Source organism: Bos grunniens, chromosome 6, assembly GCF_055505025.1.
Source record: "Bos grunniens cultivar Pamir isolate PY7600 chromosome 6, Bosgru_T2T1.0, whole genome shotgun sequence".
In the NCBI taxonomy this organism is placed as follows: Eukaryota; Metazoa; Chordata; class Mammalia; order Artiodactyla; family Bovidae; genus Bos; species Bos grunniens.
This window is the reverse complement of record NC_141170.1, coordinates 21922979-21941370: the sequence shown is the minus strand read 5'-3', so window position 1 is coordinate 21941370 and position 18392 is coordinate 21922979. Positions and strand designations below refer to the sequence as shown.

The window sequence follows — 18392 nt, the reverse complement described above, 5'->3', positions numbered from 1 at the left end:
ATTGCCATTTCCTTCTCCAGTGCATGAAAGTGAAAAGTGAAAGTGAAGTCGCTCCGTCGTTTCCTACTCTTCACAACCCCCTGGACTGTAGCCCACCAGGCTCCTCCACCCATGGGATTCTCCAGGCAAGAGTACTGGAGTGGGTGGCCATTGCCTTCTTTGCATCTTTGTATAGCCACACACATATCTTTTTAAAGAGAAAAAATGAACATTGTCACTAACATGACCCAAAATAGGAACTTTTCATTGGCTATAAGCAAAAGTATATAAACTTAAAGTTAAGTTTAATAATTAGGCATCAAATTTTCAGTATTCTATCATGATTAGAAGTTATCTGGATATCACATGAATATTCTTTATGCTATTGAATCTAATAGCTGTCTAAGTTTTTATGTTACCTAAAGATCTGAGTAATTATATTCACGTTGACAGTAAAAAACAAAATTACTGATGAAATAAAGTTGTCAGAATAATGATTTTGTTGAATATGGATTTCTCATTATATTACAGATTGTATCAGAGTAGTGTTAGTTTATTTTATCAGTATGCATCAATAAGCTTAAGAAAAGCAAACACAAGTACAGTAGAATAAAATATGTTTATGTTATACCTAACATTGATAAATCAGAGGAAAAGCTATTTGTGTTAAACCAAAATTATTACACTACTCTGATTTGCCAAATATTTATCTCATTGTGTGACCTTAAAATTTTAAATCATTTCTATAAGAATACTCTTTAAGCATAGCACATTAAAATTATCCAAACTCTGGATTTCCCTGACAGTCCAGTGGTTAAGATTCTACACTCCCAACATGGGGGACATGGGTTTTATCCCTGGATGGGGAAGATTCTCATGTTGCATGGACAAACAGGAAAAAAAAAAAAAAGTATCAAAACTTTAATTTCCACATTTTCATGGAATTTTATAAATATTTGACTTACATAAGAACTTATTTACATAAGAGCTCTACCGGACAATCAGAACAGAGTTTCTTTAATTTAGGAGACTTCTAAATCTAATTTATTAATTCTCTCCAGAGATAGAAAAATACTGTGTACTCATACATAAAGATGCAAAGGTCTTTCTGAATTCTAAACATATATACACACAGACACATAGGGATCTTGTAGCTTCAAGTCTAAACATAAACACAACTCAAGAGTAAACTCAAAAAAGTAATCTGCCCGTATATCAAAAAAGTTGTCCTCTTTCCTACTGGGCATGAAGATTCTTAATTTCTTCAAAAAAGACAAGTAGACAGATAAAGGAAAAATAATAACAAATCAGATTTTCTGTTGTTTCTTACTCAAAAAAAGAATAAATCTCAGTAATCTATTCATCTATTTACATAAAACGCAAAGGTTAAGCCATAAAATCAAGTTCCAAATCACAGTTGTCACCAAGGGGGAATAATTTATTCACTGTAAAAGTTCCAAAAGCAAAAACAAGATACAAACATAGTAAAAAGGGAAATATGCAAAGAAACAGAGGATCAACAAAGTTAAAGTTCTGTTGCTACTAGGGATTTACCAGTGGAAACCAAGAAATAAAGAGTTTAAGTCACCCAAGAGAGACACGCTCCAGCTACTCAAGCTTTTTAACTGTCAGGTGAATCCACTGTGCATCAAATTGGAATCTCCAAAATGTTTACAAGATAGTGTTTCTAAAAAAGGATATAATTGTGACTCTCATACTGATGTAAAATGAATGTGTCAAAAATTTTGTTTATTCATAAATTATGCAATGAACAAGTAAGATGTTGTAAGCAGTTCAATGAAGAAGTAAAAAATCAGAACACATTTAGGGAAAAAGAAAGATTGAAATTAATTTACAAATTAATGTAAAAAAGGTCTCAAGATGAAGCAATAATCAGTGGTGTGCCACTTAGCACAATTAGTTTGCATCTTTGTAGAGAAGAATATTTTGCATTGTTATCAGTTTTCTCCAACTTAATGAGTTATAAAATAGCACAAACATAGAATAAAACGTGGATGAGTAAGCCACTCAAGACACTCACTCTTTTTGTTTTCCCCATTTCAAAATCTTTACAATTTTACTCATTCTTTTAACAGAAAATGGGTCTGATATATTTTTTCTCACTAGCACAAGAAATTGAATACCAAGGGGAAAAGATAATATCAAAGCTTCTCTCTAGTCCCTGATCTAAATTCCTATCATCTCTTCCTACAAGAGGAGAGAGAGCAAGTAACATCGTGCATTCTTTTGTACATCAAATACAGGAAAGGCCCAATGACTAATATTAGATACTATCTGGCTCTTTTCGGATCTGTCTTCTCTCTTTTTAGTACCACATTAGCGAATACTTTCTCCCAGAGGGTCTCTCTGGGGGCCTTATAAGTATGGCAAAATATCTGTATAAAAGTAAAAGGACCAAATCTTTTTTTCACGGATTATAACGTAAAGGGGGGAACATGTAAATCAAATAGCTATCAAACGAGTAAGAAGCTATTCATGAAACCCACCATGGACAGGTAGTTAGTTCCACGAGTCTGAACCAATTCCAAATCTGAGACATTTTTATTTAACAAACTTGAAATCAAGATAGGGTTCTTTTTAACTTATTACCCTGCAATCACCTGTGTGTGCAAAGCCCTTCCCTGGAAATTCTGCAGAGTTAGTGACCCGTGGGGTTCGGCAGAGTCTAGACAAGTATGAACCTGCGACACCACTTTGATCCTAGATGTTTTCAGTAATGTCACCACCAGGGCCTCAGAGCTCCTGACTGGAATTATCACCACTCCTGGGAAAAGAATCTGGGGGGGAAACTTGGATATGTTTCCATGGATACAACTTTCTTAGTTCTGTTTGCTACAACATTGAAGCAAGAGGAAAATTCATTTAATATGAATTATGTGCATGGACTGACCTGACTAACAATATGATTGTGTATTTTAGGCTCAACCTGGTGACAACTCTACTAGAAGCCCGATCCTAACAGAGCTCTACACACAAGTTGTCATTTTTGACCACGTTTCCAGAAGAAAGACTTAATGACAAACATCGTAGATAGTTCCCTCACCAATGGTTTGCTAAATGTAAATGACTCCTATAACCAGAAGCAAATCAGAATAATAAGTGAGTCCAGTAGCTATAAGGCAAATCAGAATAATAAAAGTTAATAAAGAAATTAGAGAGGAAATCATGACCTTGACTTTCTTTCTGTGGTACTAATATTGTCTTAATCTGCTTTGAGGTTTTTCTAATTTTTTTTCCCCCTAAACACTGAAGCTGATTGCAGTAATTCATGGAAGAAAATCTTACTGCTTCTTCAAAGATTAAGTAATTAGTGACTTACATTGTACCTCAGATTTTCCACGTTTCCAAATGTCCAAAAATGTCCTAGGTCCTAATATTGCCAAACAGAGTTAGGCAAAGCCTTATGCTACATGGCAGTGCTATCTCCTAAAATCATTGAATTTGATGTTAGTCACTCAGCTATGTCCTCATGGACTGTAGCCCACCGAGCTCCTCTGTCCATGGAATTTTCCAGGCAAGAACACTGGAGTGGGTAGCCATTCCCTTCTCCAGGAATCTTCCTGACCCAGGGATCAAGCCCAGGTCTCCTACATTGCAGGCAGATTCTTTACCATCTGACATAAGAGGTTGGAAGACTGTCCAAAGGTTTTTAAAGTTTTCATTAGCACTACACGAGTAAATTGGAGAAGGAAATGGCAACCCACTCCAGTATTCTTGCCTGGAGAATCTCATGGACAGAGGAGCCTGGCAGGCTACAATCCATGGGGTCACAAAGAGTCAGACACGACTGAGTGACTAACACACACACATGAGTAAATATAATCTTGAGTATCCCATGAGTTGATGTATAAAATGATTGAAGTGTTTAATATGTTCATAGGCCTAGACAATGTGAACTTCATGACAATAAAGCTGAGAAAATGAAATCTAAAGGAAACGAGAGGTTTTAGAGAAATGAGGACCTCATAAGAGTGAAGAACACGTTTTCCTAATATGCCCCTGCAGGTGACTTTTGGGCAGAAAAGATGTTCAGAGGCCGTTTGTGAATTTAGGTTAATATTTGGCTCTCCTTCTGGGGCTTCCCAGGTAGCGCAGTGGTAAAGAATCCGCGTGCCAATTCAGGAGACCCAGGAGATGAGGGTTCAACCCCTGGGTCAGGAAGACCCCTGGAGTAGGAGATGGCAACTCAATCCAGTGTTCTTGCCTGGAAAATTCCATGGGCAGAGAAGCCTGGTGGGCTTTATAGCCCATGGGGTCACAAAGAGTCAGACATGCCTAAGCACACGTGCTACTTCTCCTCTTTCCCATTGCCTTCCTTCCTTTTCTAAGCAATCCAGTTCTAAGGCAATTAGGTGGAGCCAAGCAAGGCTCAGTGTCAGGGTTGGGGTGGGAGAGCACAGAGTAGGTTGTCCCCAGTTCCAATGCAGTGAGCAGGATGTATTCATGGAGGAGGTGATAGTCTGGTTCGAGGTGTCAGATCCCAGTGTGGAGTAGTAGAGTGGTGTGAAATTAGAATTGGATGTATTGGTGTGATCCCTTCATTCTCAGTAAATACAACAGATACAGAACATACACCTCTGTGTGTATGCATTCATATTCCAACACTCTGTCCACTGAGACAACCTCGGAGCAGCAACACCCAATGTAAGTGAGCACATCTCGCACCCAGATCTTCATTCCTCAACACTATTTTCTCCCAAAGGGAAGGAGGGATCCATAGGAAAATAACTGGTTCTAGGACTGAGTCAGGGAGAGTTAAAGAGTCTGGAATCCCTTTCTGTGCCAGAAAGCAAAGACGTTCCAGAAAAATGAAATGAACTTATCAAAGGAACACAGACTCCACCTTGAAAGGGTTCTCACTGGCCAAATTTGGTACAGGTTGGGCATCAAATAATGAAAACAGCAGGTATAAAATAGGACACCATGAGTCTATACAGATCTACTTAAAAGAATAAATGGAAAGTTTGATGAGGAGCAGAGTATTTACATGGTATCTCCCACAAAATACTTATTACAGAGAGAACAATGCAGAAGCCTGGAATACACCACTTTCAGTAAATGATCAAAGAGAATATGACTAGTAAAGAGGTGAACTGAGTTTGTTCTTCACCTAATTAAGGTGCAATAGAAGAACTCTGCATCCCTTTTGTAGAAATCCTGCCAAAGTTGCATAGCTAGTATTTAATCAAGAGAAAACACAGACAAACCCAAATCCAGGGACATTCTACAAAATAACTGACTGGCCTGACATCTTCAAAAGTGTCAAGATTATCAGAGTAGAAGACTGAGAAATTATCCCAGATTGAGTGAGACTAGAGAGACATAATATTCAAATTCAACATGGGGAATTCCCTAGTGGTTCAGTGATTAAGACGTGGTGCTTTCATTGCCAAGGGTCCGGGTTCCATCCTTGGTGGGGGAGCTGAAATTCCACAAGCCACGTGGTAGGGCCAAAAAAAGAAATGCAACACAAGATTCTGAGTTTTATCCATATCTTCTAAAGGGAATTTGGGGACAATCGGTAAAAATTGAATGATTTCTAAAGATTAGATGGTAGTAATGTAAAAATATTTATGTCCTGATTTTGATTATTATGCTGTGGTTATATTCAAAAATGTCCTTGATTGCAGGAAATTATACTAAAGTATTTGGGAGTCAAAAGGCATCATGTCAGCAAATTATAAATATTTCATGGGGGAAAAAAATCTTTGTTCTGAATTTGCAACATTTCTGTAAAGCTGGGATTGTTTTTGAAATAGGATAAATGCTTGACTTATTACATTTACAAATTCAAAACATCTACTTCTGCTTCACTGACTTCCCTAAAGCCTTTGATTGTGTGGATCACACAAACTGGGAAATTCTTAAAGAGATGGGAATACCAGACCACCTGACCTGCCTCATGAGAAATCTGTATGCAAGTTAAGAAGCAACACTTAGAACCAGACATGGAACAACAGAGTGATTCAAAATTGAGATAGGAGTACATCAAGGATATTTATAGTCACCCTACTTATTTACCTTATATGCAGAGTACATCATGCAAACTGCCAGGCTGGATGAAACACAAGCTGGAATCAAGATTGCCAGGATAAATACCATTAACCTCAGATATATGCAGATGAACCATGCTTATGGCAGAAAGCAGAGAGGAACTAAAGAGCCTCTTGATGAAAGTGAAAGAGGAGAGTGAAAAATCTGGCTTAAAACTAAACATTTAAAAAATGAAGATCATGGCCTCTGGTCCCATCACTTTATGGCAAATAGATGAGGAAACAATGGAAACAGTGACAGGCTTTATTTTCTTGGGCTCCAAAATCACTGCAGATGGTGATTGCAGTCATGAAATTAAAAGACGCTTGCTCTTTGGAAGAAAAGCTATGACAAACCTGCTGCTGCTGCTAAGTCAGTTCAGACGTGTCCGACTCTGTGCGACTCCATAGACGGCACAGGCTCCCCCATCCCTGGGATTTTCCAGGCAAGAACACTGGAGTGGGTTGCCATTTCCTTCTCCAATGCATGAAAGTGAAAAAAGTGAAGTTGCTCAGTTGTGTCTGACTCGTTGCGACCTCATGGACTGCAGCCTACTAGGCTCCTCTGCCCATGGGATTTTCCAGGCAAGAGCACTGAAGTGGGTTGCCATTGCCTTCTCCAATGACAAACCTAGACAGTGTATTAAAAAGCACAGATATCACTTTGCCAACAAACATCCGTATAGTCAAACTATAGTTTTTCCAGTAGTCATGTGAGAGTTGGACCATTAAGAAGGCTGAGTGCTGAAGAATTGATGCTTTTGAATTGTGGTGCGGGAGATGATTCTTGAGAGTCCCATGGACTTCAAGGAGATCAAACCAGTCAATCCTAAAGGAAATCAACCCTGAATATTCATTGGAAGGATAATACTGAAGCTTAAGTTCCAATACTTTGGCCACCAAATGTGATGAGCTGACTCATTGGAAAAGAACATGATGCTAGAAAAGATTGAGGGAAGGAGGAGAAGAGGGCAACAGAGGATGAGATGGTTGGATGGCATCATCGACTCAATGGACATGAGTTTGAGCAAACTCCAAGAGATGATAAAGGACAGAGAAGCATGGCCTGCAGCAGTCCATGGGTTGCAAAGAGTTGGACATGACTGAGTGACAGAACAATACAACAACTTATATTTTAAATATATATACAAATTATTTTTCTATCCATAGATTTGGTGAAATTTTAGCAATTATTTTTATGAATTCTATAGTGTAGTTAACTAAAATCCTGTAAACATTTTAAATTTTATTTATGAGCTTCATTACATTCAAGTTTCTAATGATTTCAATTTTCCAACTAACAACCTTTCCTACAGATTTAAGTAACTGTCATAAATTTAATAAATTAAACTTATAATGATTCATGTTCTCATAAAAGTTTCAATATAGTTCATAAATTTATAAGATTTTAATTTAAAATAGTCTGAATTAATTATTCAAATATCATATTTTATTTTAAAATAAAAATAACTTTTATCCAGAATTAATTTTCTCTTAATCCCTTTGTTTTTAGGAGCTGCCTCCCAGGTGGGTATAATTTACATATTTTTTTTAATTGAAGTATATTTGACTTACAATATTGTGCTAGTTTCGGGTGTATAGAAAAGTGATTGAGTTATACATTTTTCATATTATTTTCCATTATAGGTTATTATGATATACTGAACACAATTCCCTGTGCTATTTAGTAAATCCTGTTGACTAGCTAGTTTATGTATAGTAATTTGTATTTGTTAACCCCATACTCATAATTTATCCCTCTGCCTGTCCCTTTCCCCTTTGTAACCATAAACTTGTTTTCTATGTAAGTTTCTCTGGTTTTGTATACATTTTAAATTAGAATAATAGTGCTTCTTATTGTTCAATCACTCAGTCATGTCCGACTCTTTGCAACCCCATACATAGATGGCAGCATGCCAGGCTTCCCTGTCCTTCACCATCTCCTGGAGTTTGCTCATCTATCTCCTGGAGTTTGCTCAAACTCATGTCAGCTGAGTCGGTGTTACCTATTAAATAATCTGGGCTTCCCAGAGGGCACGTGTCAATGCAGGAAATACAAAAGATGCAGTTTGATCCTTGAGTTCAGAAGATCGCGTAGAGTAGGAATGACAACCCACTCCAGTATTCTTGCCTGGAAAATTTCATGGACAGAGGAGCCTAGTGGTTTACAGTCCATGGGATCAAGAAGAGTCAGACACGACTGAGCAAGTAAGCACACACACACACACACACTCAAATTAGATCATCTATCCCTAATATGCCAGTGTTTCTTAAAAGTTTTAGCTATTTTAAATATTTTTAAGTATCAGTTCCGTTCAGTTGCTCAGTTGTGTCCAACTCTATGCAACCCCATGAATCGCAGCACGCCAGGCCTCCCTGTCCATCACCAACTCCCAGAGTTCACTCAGACTCACGTCCATCTAGTCAGTGATGCCATCCCGCCATCTCATCCTCTGTCGTCCCCTTCTCCTCCTGCCCCCAATCCCCCCCAGCATCAGAGTCTTTTCCAATGAGTCAACTCTTCACATGAGGTGGCCAAAGTACTGGAGTTTCAGCTTTAGCATCATTCCTTCCAAAGAAATCCTAGGGCTGATCTCCTTCAGAATGGACTGGTTGGATCTCTTTGCAGTCCAAGGGACTCTTAAGAGTCCTCTCCAACACCACAGTTCAAAAGCATCAATTCTTCAGCGCTCAGCCTTCTTCACAGTCCAACTCTAACATCCATACATGACCACTGGAAAAACTATAGCCTTGACTAGATGGACCTTTGTTGGCAAAGTAATGCCTCTGCTTTTCAATATGCTATCTAGGTTGGTCATAACTTTTCTTCCAAGGAGTAAGCGTCTTTTAATTTCATGGCTGCAGTCACCATCTGCAGCAATTTTGGAGCCCAAAAAATAAAGTCTGACCCTGTTTCCACTGTTTCTCCATCTATTTCCCATGAAGTGATGGGACCAGATGCCATGATCTTTGTTTTCTGAACGTTGAGCCATAAGCCAACTTTTTCACTCTCCACTTTCACTTTCATCAAGAGGCCTTTTAGTTCCTCTTCACTTTCTACCATAATGGTGGTGTCATCTGCATATCTGAGGTTATTGATATTTCTCCCGGCAATCTGGATTCCAGCTCGTGTTTCTTCCAGCCCAGAGTTTTCATGATGTACTCTGCATATAAGTTAAATAAGCAGGGTGACAATATACAGCCTTGACGTACTCCTCTTCCTATTTGGAACCAGTCTGTTGTTCCATGTCCAGTTCTAACTGTTGCTTCCTGACCTGCATATAAGTTTCTCAAGAGGCAGGTCAGGTGGTCTGGTATTCCCATCTCTTTCAGAATTTTCCACAGTTTGTTGTGATCCACACAGTCAAAGGCCTTGGCATAGTCAATAAAGCAGAAGTAGATGTTTTTCTGGAACTCTTTTGCTTTTTCCATGATCCAGCAGATGTTAGCAATTTGATCTCTGGTTCCTCTGCCTTTTCTAAAACCAGCTTGAACATCTGGAAGTTCACGGTTCACATATTGCTGAAGCCTAGCTTGGAGAATTTTGAGCATTACTTTACTAGCGTGTGAGATGAGTGCAATTGTGCAGTAGTTGGAGCATTCTTTGGCATTGCCTTTCTTTGGGATTGGAATGAACACTGACCTTTTCCAGTCCTGTGGCCACTGCTGAGTTTTCCAAATTTGCTGGCATATTGAGTGCAGCACTTTCACAGCATCATCTTTCAGGATTTGAAAGAGCTCAACTGGAATTCCATCACCTCCACTAGCTTTGCTTGTAGTGATGCTTTCTAAGGCCCACTTGACTTCACATTCCAGGATGTCTGTCTCTAGGTGAGTGACCACACCATCGTGATTATCTTGGTCGTGAAGATCTTTCTTAAGTATAGCTATTTCAAATATTTAAAATAATTCATATATTTAGATTGCTTCTATATTTATTCCCAACATTTAAGACACAAAAATTAATTATGTCATCAAAAGTAATTTTTATATTACCTTCTAAATTGAATGTGTGTGGTGTGTTAATTGCTTCAGTAGTGTCCAACTCTTTGCAACCCCATGAACTGCCGCCCACCAGGCTCCTCTGTCCATGGGATTCTCCAGGCAAGAATACTGAGTGGGTTGTTGTGCCCCTCTAGTCAATATCTCCAACAGTTTCTGCCAGTACAATTGTTGTCTAGCTGGAGAGATGGATTCCATGTTCTTCCTACTCCATCGTCACGTTAAGTGTGGATGCACTTTTGAGGCCCACACAGATGGCAGAAGGCTTGAAAAGAGTGACTGAGAAGGAGTGAAGTGCTCGGGGCCTGAGCTCCAGGCGCTAAGAAGCCACATGCACCTTAGCATCCCCCAGTTAGCAGGCAGAAATGCTAGCAGGAACTCAGGGCACGTGATCTGCATCCCACCAGCAGCACAGAGACTTAATTTAATGAACTGAATTTAATGACTGAATAAACTGTGGTGTTGGAGAAGACTCTTGAGAGTCCCTTGGACTGCAAGGAGATCCAACCAGTCCATCCTAAAGGAAATCAGTCTTGGGTGTTCATTGGAAGGACTGATGTTGAAGCTGAAACTCCAATACTTTGGCCACCTGATGCAAGGAGTTGACTCATTTGAAAAAATCCTGATGCTGGGAAAGATTGAGGGCAGGAGGAGAAGAGGACGACAGAAGATGAGATGGTTGGATGGCATCACCGACTCAATGGACATGGATTTGGGTGGACTCCAGGAGTTAGTGATGGACAGGGAGGCCTGGCATGCTGTGGTTCACGGGGTTGCAAAGAGTCAGACCTGACTGAGTGACTGAAATGAACTGAACTGAACTGAACTGAATGTAATGATAGTAAGTATTGAACAGAGTATTTGTTTGCTGGGGATGCCATAACAAAATACCACAGACTGCGTGGCTTAAACAATGAGAATTTATTTCTGACACTTCTAGAGACTGTAAGCTCAGGATCGAGGTATCAGAAAGTTTGGTTTCTTCTGAGACCTCTCTTCTTGGCTTGCATGTGCCGTGCTTCTTGCTGTTTCTTCACTCAGTCTTTCCTCTGTGCAGGCATCCCTGGTATCTCTCCACATGTCAAAATTTCTTATTCTTGTGAGAACATCAGTCAGATTAGATTAGATTCAACTGTAATGGTGTCATTTTACCTCGGTACCACTTCAAAAGCTGTTTCTCAAAGTGCAATCACATTCTGAGGTACCGGGGTGGAGGGAGGGAGGAACAGAACTTTAGACATGAATGTGAGCCCATAACGTGGGATGTGGACCACAAATACCCAGGACATTCTCAGGATTAGAACCTCTGGGCCAGTGCAAAGCCAAGACTAGACTTCTGAGAGTTCCAATATCATGTCTTTTTTTTTTTCCTTTTTTTAATTTTTTTAAAATTTAAATTTATTTATTTTAATTAGAGGCTAATTACTTTACAATATTGTATTGGTTTTGCCATACATCAACATGAATCCGCCATGGGTGTACACGTGTTCCCATGCAGCTGGCCTTGGATTCAGATGTCATGTTGCCTGATTTTGTAGCCTGATTTAAGTTTGCAGCACCCACCCAGGTTGATTGATATTCAATGAATCTATGTAAGATTTCATCCATGTTCTGTCGCTCAATCGTGTCCAACTCTTTGCGGCCCCATGGACTATATAGTCCACCAGGCTCCTCTGTTCATGGAATTTTCAAAGCAAGAATACTAGAGTGGGTTGCCATTTCTTCCTCCAGGGGATCTTCCCGACCCAGGGATGGAACCCACATCTCATGCATCTCCTGCATTAATAGGTGGATTCTTTACCGTTAAGTCACCTGGGAAGCCCCTATTTATATATACTTTATATCAACAGAGCCACAACTCCTATAAATGTTTTAAATGACATGTCCTTGTGTTGAGCTTAGCTCTCACATCTTACCTTGCCCTGTGATCACAGTACTAAGGTCAAACTAATGCGACTACTGGGAATTGGAAACTCCTTCTATGAAAGTTCATTGAACTGACTTTAACCCAGGAAAGAAGAGACAGCGATTAGAGAGCTGTTACACATGAGTCCAGGGTTCACAAAGAAAGTAATTTTAACCTGAAGCTAATGGTCGAATGCAGGGCCAAGGAAAGGAACTATGTGAAATGTATATGAGCATCAGCAGAAGAATGGTGAGCCAAAGACATAGGACCAAAGAATGAACTAGCCGACAGAAAGGAAATGAAACCAGAAATTGAGCAATGCAATAAAGAGTAAAGAGCATTAAGAACCAGACTGTTTGGCAAGCTGATGTTGGTAATTGGCCAAATCACTTTATCTCTCCAGACTTTGGCTCTTGAAGGTCTCTTCAAAATCCAAAACATCTATGATTTCTCCTTGCTGTTTTTCTAATCTATTTATAGATTCCCTCAGCTGAACAGAATAGCCTTGCAAGTTAAGCATAATTTTCTCCAAGTGATAGTTTAAAGGCATTGTCCAAGACTGGTTGCAGGTGATGGCTATCCGATCTGAAGCTTTCTTGTAAAAACACTGAGCTGTCTCCTAGGATTAAAGAAAGGAATATGTCTGCATCGCAGGAATAATCATCATCATACACTGTCAGAAGTCCTGCTCTACCCCATTACTGTGTTGTTCTCTGTGCATCATATTCTCTTCCAACAGAACAGCCTCTCTGTTTCTCCGGGTGTGCACCTCTCACTCTCTCTCTCTCCCTCCACCCCCTTCTCTTCCTCCCTCTTTCCTTCCTTCCCTTCCCCCTTCTCTTTTTACCCAAGTCCAAAATCCCAGAGAAGGGAAACTTGACTCAGCATCAACCAGGAGCCCAGCACCACTAAAATTTAAAATCTAGGAAAGTCAGGCTATGCAGATTTATGTTCTCCTTTGGGCTTCCCTGGTGGCTCAGATGGTAAAAAAAATCTGCCTGCAATACAGGAGACCTGGGTTTGATCCCCTGGTTGGGAAAATCCCCCAGAGAAAGGAATGGCTACTCACTCCAGTATTCTTGCCTGGAGAATTCCATGGCCAGAGGAGCCTGGTGGGCTACAGTCCATGGGGTCACAAAGAGTCAAAAACAACTGAGCACACTTTAACTACAACACTTAGTTAAAGCGTGTTTAACTAACACACTTTAATTACAACAACTATGACAGTCTTGTGAATGAATGAGAATCTTCAGAAAAGCAAGTAGTTCTGACTAAACAATGCATCCAGTTCAATGGAGTAGAGAGTGTGAGTAGAAGAGAATAAAGGGAGAAGTCTGGGATACTAAAGTACTCAATCGTCCCTCATAGATCAGTCGGTAAAGAATCTGCCTGCAATGTAGGAGACCCAGGTTTGACTCCTGGGTCAGGAAGATCTCCTGGAAAAGGAAATGGCTACCCACTCCAGTATTCTTGCCTAGAGAATCCCATGGACAGAGGACCCTGTCAGGCTACGGTCCATGGGGTCACAAGAGTCGGACATGACTTAGCAACTAAACCACCACCAAGATACTCAGTCATTGGAGCAGCAATTCATTCCTCCTCTTTTACTGGTGGTGACAAAAGGAAGAAAAGCAGCGTGACAATGTGACTGGATGAATACTCTTTCTGTGCAATTCCTACTTTATACTACAGTTTTTGTAAGATAAGAAAGTATATACTTAGAACTACCTGATCTTTGACCAGCATCCTCAAATTTTATTGTATTTCCCAGAATAGTATGATTTAAACAGTTAACAATAGCCAGAAACTATCTTAATCTCAAGGAAATTGAAAGAAAATATCTACTTATTTAGGGCTTCCCTGGTGGCTCAGTAGGTAAAGCATCTGCCTGAAATGCAGGAGACCTGGGTTCGATCCCTAGGTCGGGAAGATCCCTTGGAGAAGGAAATGGCAACTCATTCCAGCACTCTTGCCTGGAAAATTCCATGGATGGAGGAGCCTACTAGGCTACAGTTCATGGGGTCACAAAGAGTCGGACATGACTGGGCGATTTCACTTTCTGCTTATTTAATTATGAAGGACACAATGTAGGAGACCTGGGTTTGATCCCTGGGTTGGGAAGATCCCCTGGAGACTGGTTACCCACTCCAGTATTCTTGCTTGGAGAATTCCAAGGACAGGGAAGCCTGGGAGGCTAGAGTCCATAGGGTTGCATAGAGTTGGACATGGCTGAGTGACTAACACACACACACACGCACACACACACACTTTTTTTTTTTTTTTTTTTTTGCTTCTTGTGAGCCAGATACTCTTCCAGGGACACAATAATGAATAAGTGCTTCCCTCAATAAATTCATTAACTTGGATTAAAAAGGAATCTCAGGCACCTTCTGTTTTTATTTTTGCTGCTGATACTACTGCTATTATGAATTAATTTCCTCCTCATTACAGCTACCAAAAGATTGTTGTAGATGTGACATGAATTGGCCAAGACTTTCTAGAACCAATTAAGTCAAGAGGATGAAGATGCTGGTTTATTGAGAATACCGCTAGGGAACTGTTTCCCAAAACATGTTCTGTAGCACACCAATCTTTTTACAGTATCTTCCAAAAGAAAAAATATTCTGTGGTCAAATAAGGCTGTGAAATTGCATACTGCAGATTTCTCCTCAAGACTCACAATGTGACATGTTATTGACTCTGAGAAGTTCCAAAATAAAGAGAGCTCTGTAAGTTTGTTTAAGTTCCCACACAAATTGTCTACTGATCAACACGCCTCCATTTTCACCATCAAACACCTATTAGCATTTGAGTTACTTGAGGTTTTCTGTTGTTGTTTGGAAGCCACATAAACAAATCTCACACATTTAAGTGGAAATAGGAGTATACTAGAATCCAAGGAACAGTTGAAAGCCAAGACTCAGGAAAAAATAGAGGATTCTGAAAGCCTCTCTGTCAAACGCTGTCAGTAAATAAAGCAGAGGACCAACTACTTCCCAATCTCTGTCTGTCAGCCCTAAATTTCAGATTCTCAGGAGACAAAGCCTGATGAGCCATCAGAGGGTTGGGTGTCTACTACATCAGTCAGCAATGGTAAAGGTCAGATGGTAGACATACTACATGGAGCTCCATCCCTGAGTCTCAAGGGCTGTTTCTAGAGAGGGGGAGATTATCATGAGTTTGGAAGACACCCAAGAAATGTCTACTATGAAATCTCTTGAAATGAGAAGCTTGCATTGTTAAAAACCATTCATATGATGCTGACTCGATTTAATTTTAATATTTTAAATGGAGAGAAATATACTCCTATTCCTAATATTGCTTTGAGACTTAACCAGAAATGGATGTCAATATTTCTTTCCAAATGCAGTTTTGCCATCAACTGAAATTATTATTATAAATAAAATTGTTATACAGTGTGCTATGTATATATAAATTTTGATATGCTTTCCAGGTAACAATGCTCCTTGAATTACTTCTTCAGTAGACTATCCAAATTGCTTTGCTCATATATTATTTGAGATTTTTGCAACTCTCTTTATGAGAATGTTTCTGTGTATGTAGTTTTAGAATGTTTCTGTGTATGTAGTTTTATTTTCCTCCATGCCAATAACACATTATTTATGGACACTGAACATTGAATTATATGCAATATTTTAATTAATATAATTTATTTTATTGGATTGGTTTGAGGTTTACGAAAAATTGAGGACAAAGTATAGTTTCCACTTCTTCTCCTCATACTTACACAACTTCCCTTGTTATTAACATCTCGCATTAATGTGCTATATTTGTTACAATTAATAAACCAAACTGAAAAATTACTAAGTCCATAGTTTATATTAGAGATCACTCTTTGTCCTGTTGTTCAATTCTGTGGGTTTTAACAAATGTATATCGTTTTGTATCCATCATAACAGTTACCAAAGGAAATATTCAAATCAGTTCAGTTCAGTCACTCAGTCGTGTCTGACTCTTTGTGACCCCATGAATCGCAGTACGCCAGGCTGCCCTGTCCATCACCAACTCCTGGAGTTCACTCAGACTCACGTCCATCGAGTCAGTGATGCCATCTAGCCATCTAATCCTCTGTCGTCCCCTTCTCCTCCTGTCCCCAATCCCTCCTAGCATCAGAGTCTTTTCCAATGAGTCAACTCTTCGCATGAGGTGGCCAAAGAACTGGAGTTTCAACTTTAGCATCATTCCTTCCAAAGAAATCCCAGGGCTGATCTCTTTCAGAATGGACTGGTTGGATCTCCTTGCAGTCCAAGGGACTCTCAAGAGTCTTCTTCAACACCACAGTTCAAAAGCATCAATTCTTCTGCCCTCAGCTTTCTTCACAGTCCAACTCTCACATCCATACATGACTACTGAAAAACCATAGCCTTAACTAGACGAACCTTTATTGGCAAAGTAATGTCTCTGCTTTTCAATATGCTATCTAGGTTGGTCATGACTTCCCTTCCAAGGCGTAACCATCTTTTAATTTCATGGCTGCAGTCACCATCTGCAGTGATTTGGGAGCCCAGAAAAATAAAGTCTGACCCTGTTTCCACTGTTTCTCCATCTATTTCCCATGAAGTGATGGGACCAGATGCCATGATCTTCGTTTTCTGAATGTTGAGCTTTAAGCCAACTTTTTCACTCTTCACTTTCACTTTCATCACGAGGCTTTTTAGAGTCTCTTCACTTTCTGCCATAACGGTGGTGTCATCTGCATATCTGAGGTTATTGACATTTCTCCCAGAAATCTTGATTCCAGCTTGTGTTTCTTCCAGTCCAGTGTTTCTCATGATGTACTCTGCATAGAAGTTAAATAAGCAGGGTGACAATATAGAGCCTTGATGTACTCCTTTTCCTATTTGGAATCAGTCTGTTGTTCCATGTCCAGTTCTAACTGTTGCTTTATGACCTGCATACAAATTTCTCAGGAGGCAGGTCAGGTGGTCTGGTATTCCCATCTCTTTCAGAATTTTCCACAGTTTATTGTGATCCACACAGTCAAAGGCTTTGGCATAGTCAATAAAGCAGAAGTAGATGTTTTTCTGGAACTCTCTTGCTTTTTCCATGATCCAGCGGATGTTGGCAATTTGATCTCTGGTTCCTCTGCCTTTTCTAAGACCAGCTTGAACATCTGGAAATTCATGGTTCACATATTGCTGAAGCCTGGGTTGGAGAATTTTGAGCATTACTTTACTAGAGTGTGAGATGAGTGCAATTGTGCGGTAGTTTGAGCCTTCTTTGGCATTACCTTTCTTTGGGACTGGAATGAAAACTGACCTTTTCCAGTCCTGTGGCCACTGCTGAGTTTTCCAAATTTGCTGGCATATTGAGTGCAGCACTTTCACAGCATCATCTTTCAGGATTTGAAAGATCTCAACTGGAATTCCATCACCTCCACTAGCTTTGTTCGTAGTGATGCTTTCTAAGGCCCACTTGACTTCACATTCCAGGATGTCTGGATCTAGGTCACTGATTACACCATCATGATTATCTGGGTCATGAAGATCTTTTTTCTACAGCTCTTATGTGTATTCTTGTGTTGTTGGAAGAGGGTGTTTGTTATGACCAGTGCATTTTCTTGGAGAAACTCTGTTAGTCTTTGCCCTGCTTCATTCCATATTCCAAGGCCAAATTTACCTGTTACTCCAGGTGTTTCTTGACTTCCTACTTTTGCATTCCAGTCCCCTATAATGAAAAGGACATCTTTTTGGGGTGTTAGTTCTAAAAGGTCTTGTAGGTCTTCATAGAACCGTTCAACTTCAGCTTCTTCAGCGTTACTGGTTGGGGCATAGACTTGGATTACTGTGATATTGAATGGTTTGCCTTGCAAACGAAGAGATCATTCTGTCGTTTTTGAGATTGCATCCAAGTACTACATTTTGGACTCTTCTGTTGACCATAATGGCCACTCCATTTCTTCTGAGGGATTCCTGCCCTCAGTAGTAGGTATAATGGTCATCTGAGTTAAATTCACCCATTCCAGTCCATTTCAGTTCACTGATTGCTAGAATGTCGACATTCACTCTTGCCATCTCTTGTTTGACCACTTCCAATTTGCCTTGATTCATGGACCTGACATTCCAGGTTCCTATGCAATATTGCTCTTTACAGCATCAGACCTTGCTTCTATCACCAGTCACATCCACAGCTGGGTATTGTTTTTGCTTTGGCTCCATCCCTTCATTCTTTCTGGAGTTATTTCTCCACTGATCTCTAGTAGCATATTGGGCACCTACTGACCTGGGGAGTTTCTCTTTCAGTATCCCATCATTTTGCCTTTTCATACTGTTCATGGGGTTCTCAAGGCAAGAATACTGAAGTGGTTTGCCATTCCCTTCTCCAGTGGACCACATTCTGTCAGATCTCGCCACCATGACCCACCCATTTTGGGTTGCCCCATGGGCTTGGCTTAGTTTCATTGAGTTAGACAAGGCTGTGGTCCTAGTGTG

At 39.9% G+C, this 18392-nt stretch overlaps 1 protein-coding gene and 1 non-coding gene across 7 annotated transcripts in view; both read left to right on the top strand.

Annotated features, from left to right (window-relative positions):
- CFAP299 (cilia and flagella associated protein 299) overlaps positions 1-3163 on the top strand; it is a 717854-nt gene extending 714691 nt beyond the window's left edge. For all 6 annotated transcript variants that reach the window (XM_086407554.1, XM_086407557.1, XM_086407553.1 and 3 more), the window contains one exon: positions 2920-3163. In XM_086407554.1, coding sequence (XP_086263680.1) covers positions 2920-3015 — 96 coding nt within the window. In that variant the 3' untranslated portion in view covers positions 3016-3163. The remainder of the gene's footprint in view (positions 1-2919) is intronic.
- A 10634-nt stretch (positions 3164-13797) lies between these two features.
- Positions 13798-13869, top strand: TRNAF-GAA (transfer RNA phenylalanine (anticodon GAA)). The gene has a single exon. It is a non-coding gene; the product is annotated as a tRNA-Phe (tRNA).
- The last annotated feature ends 4523 nt before the right edge of the window (positions 13870-18392 follow it).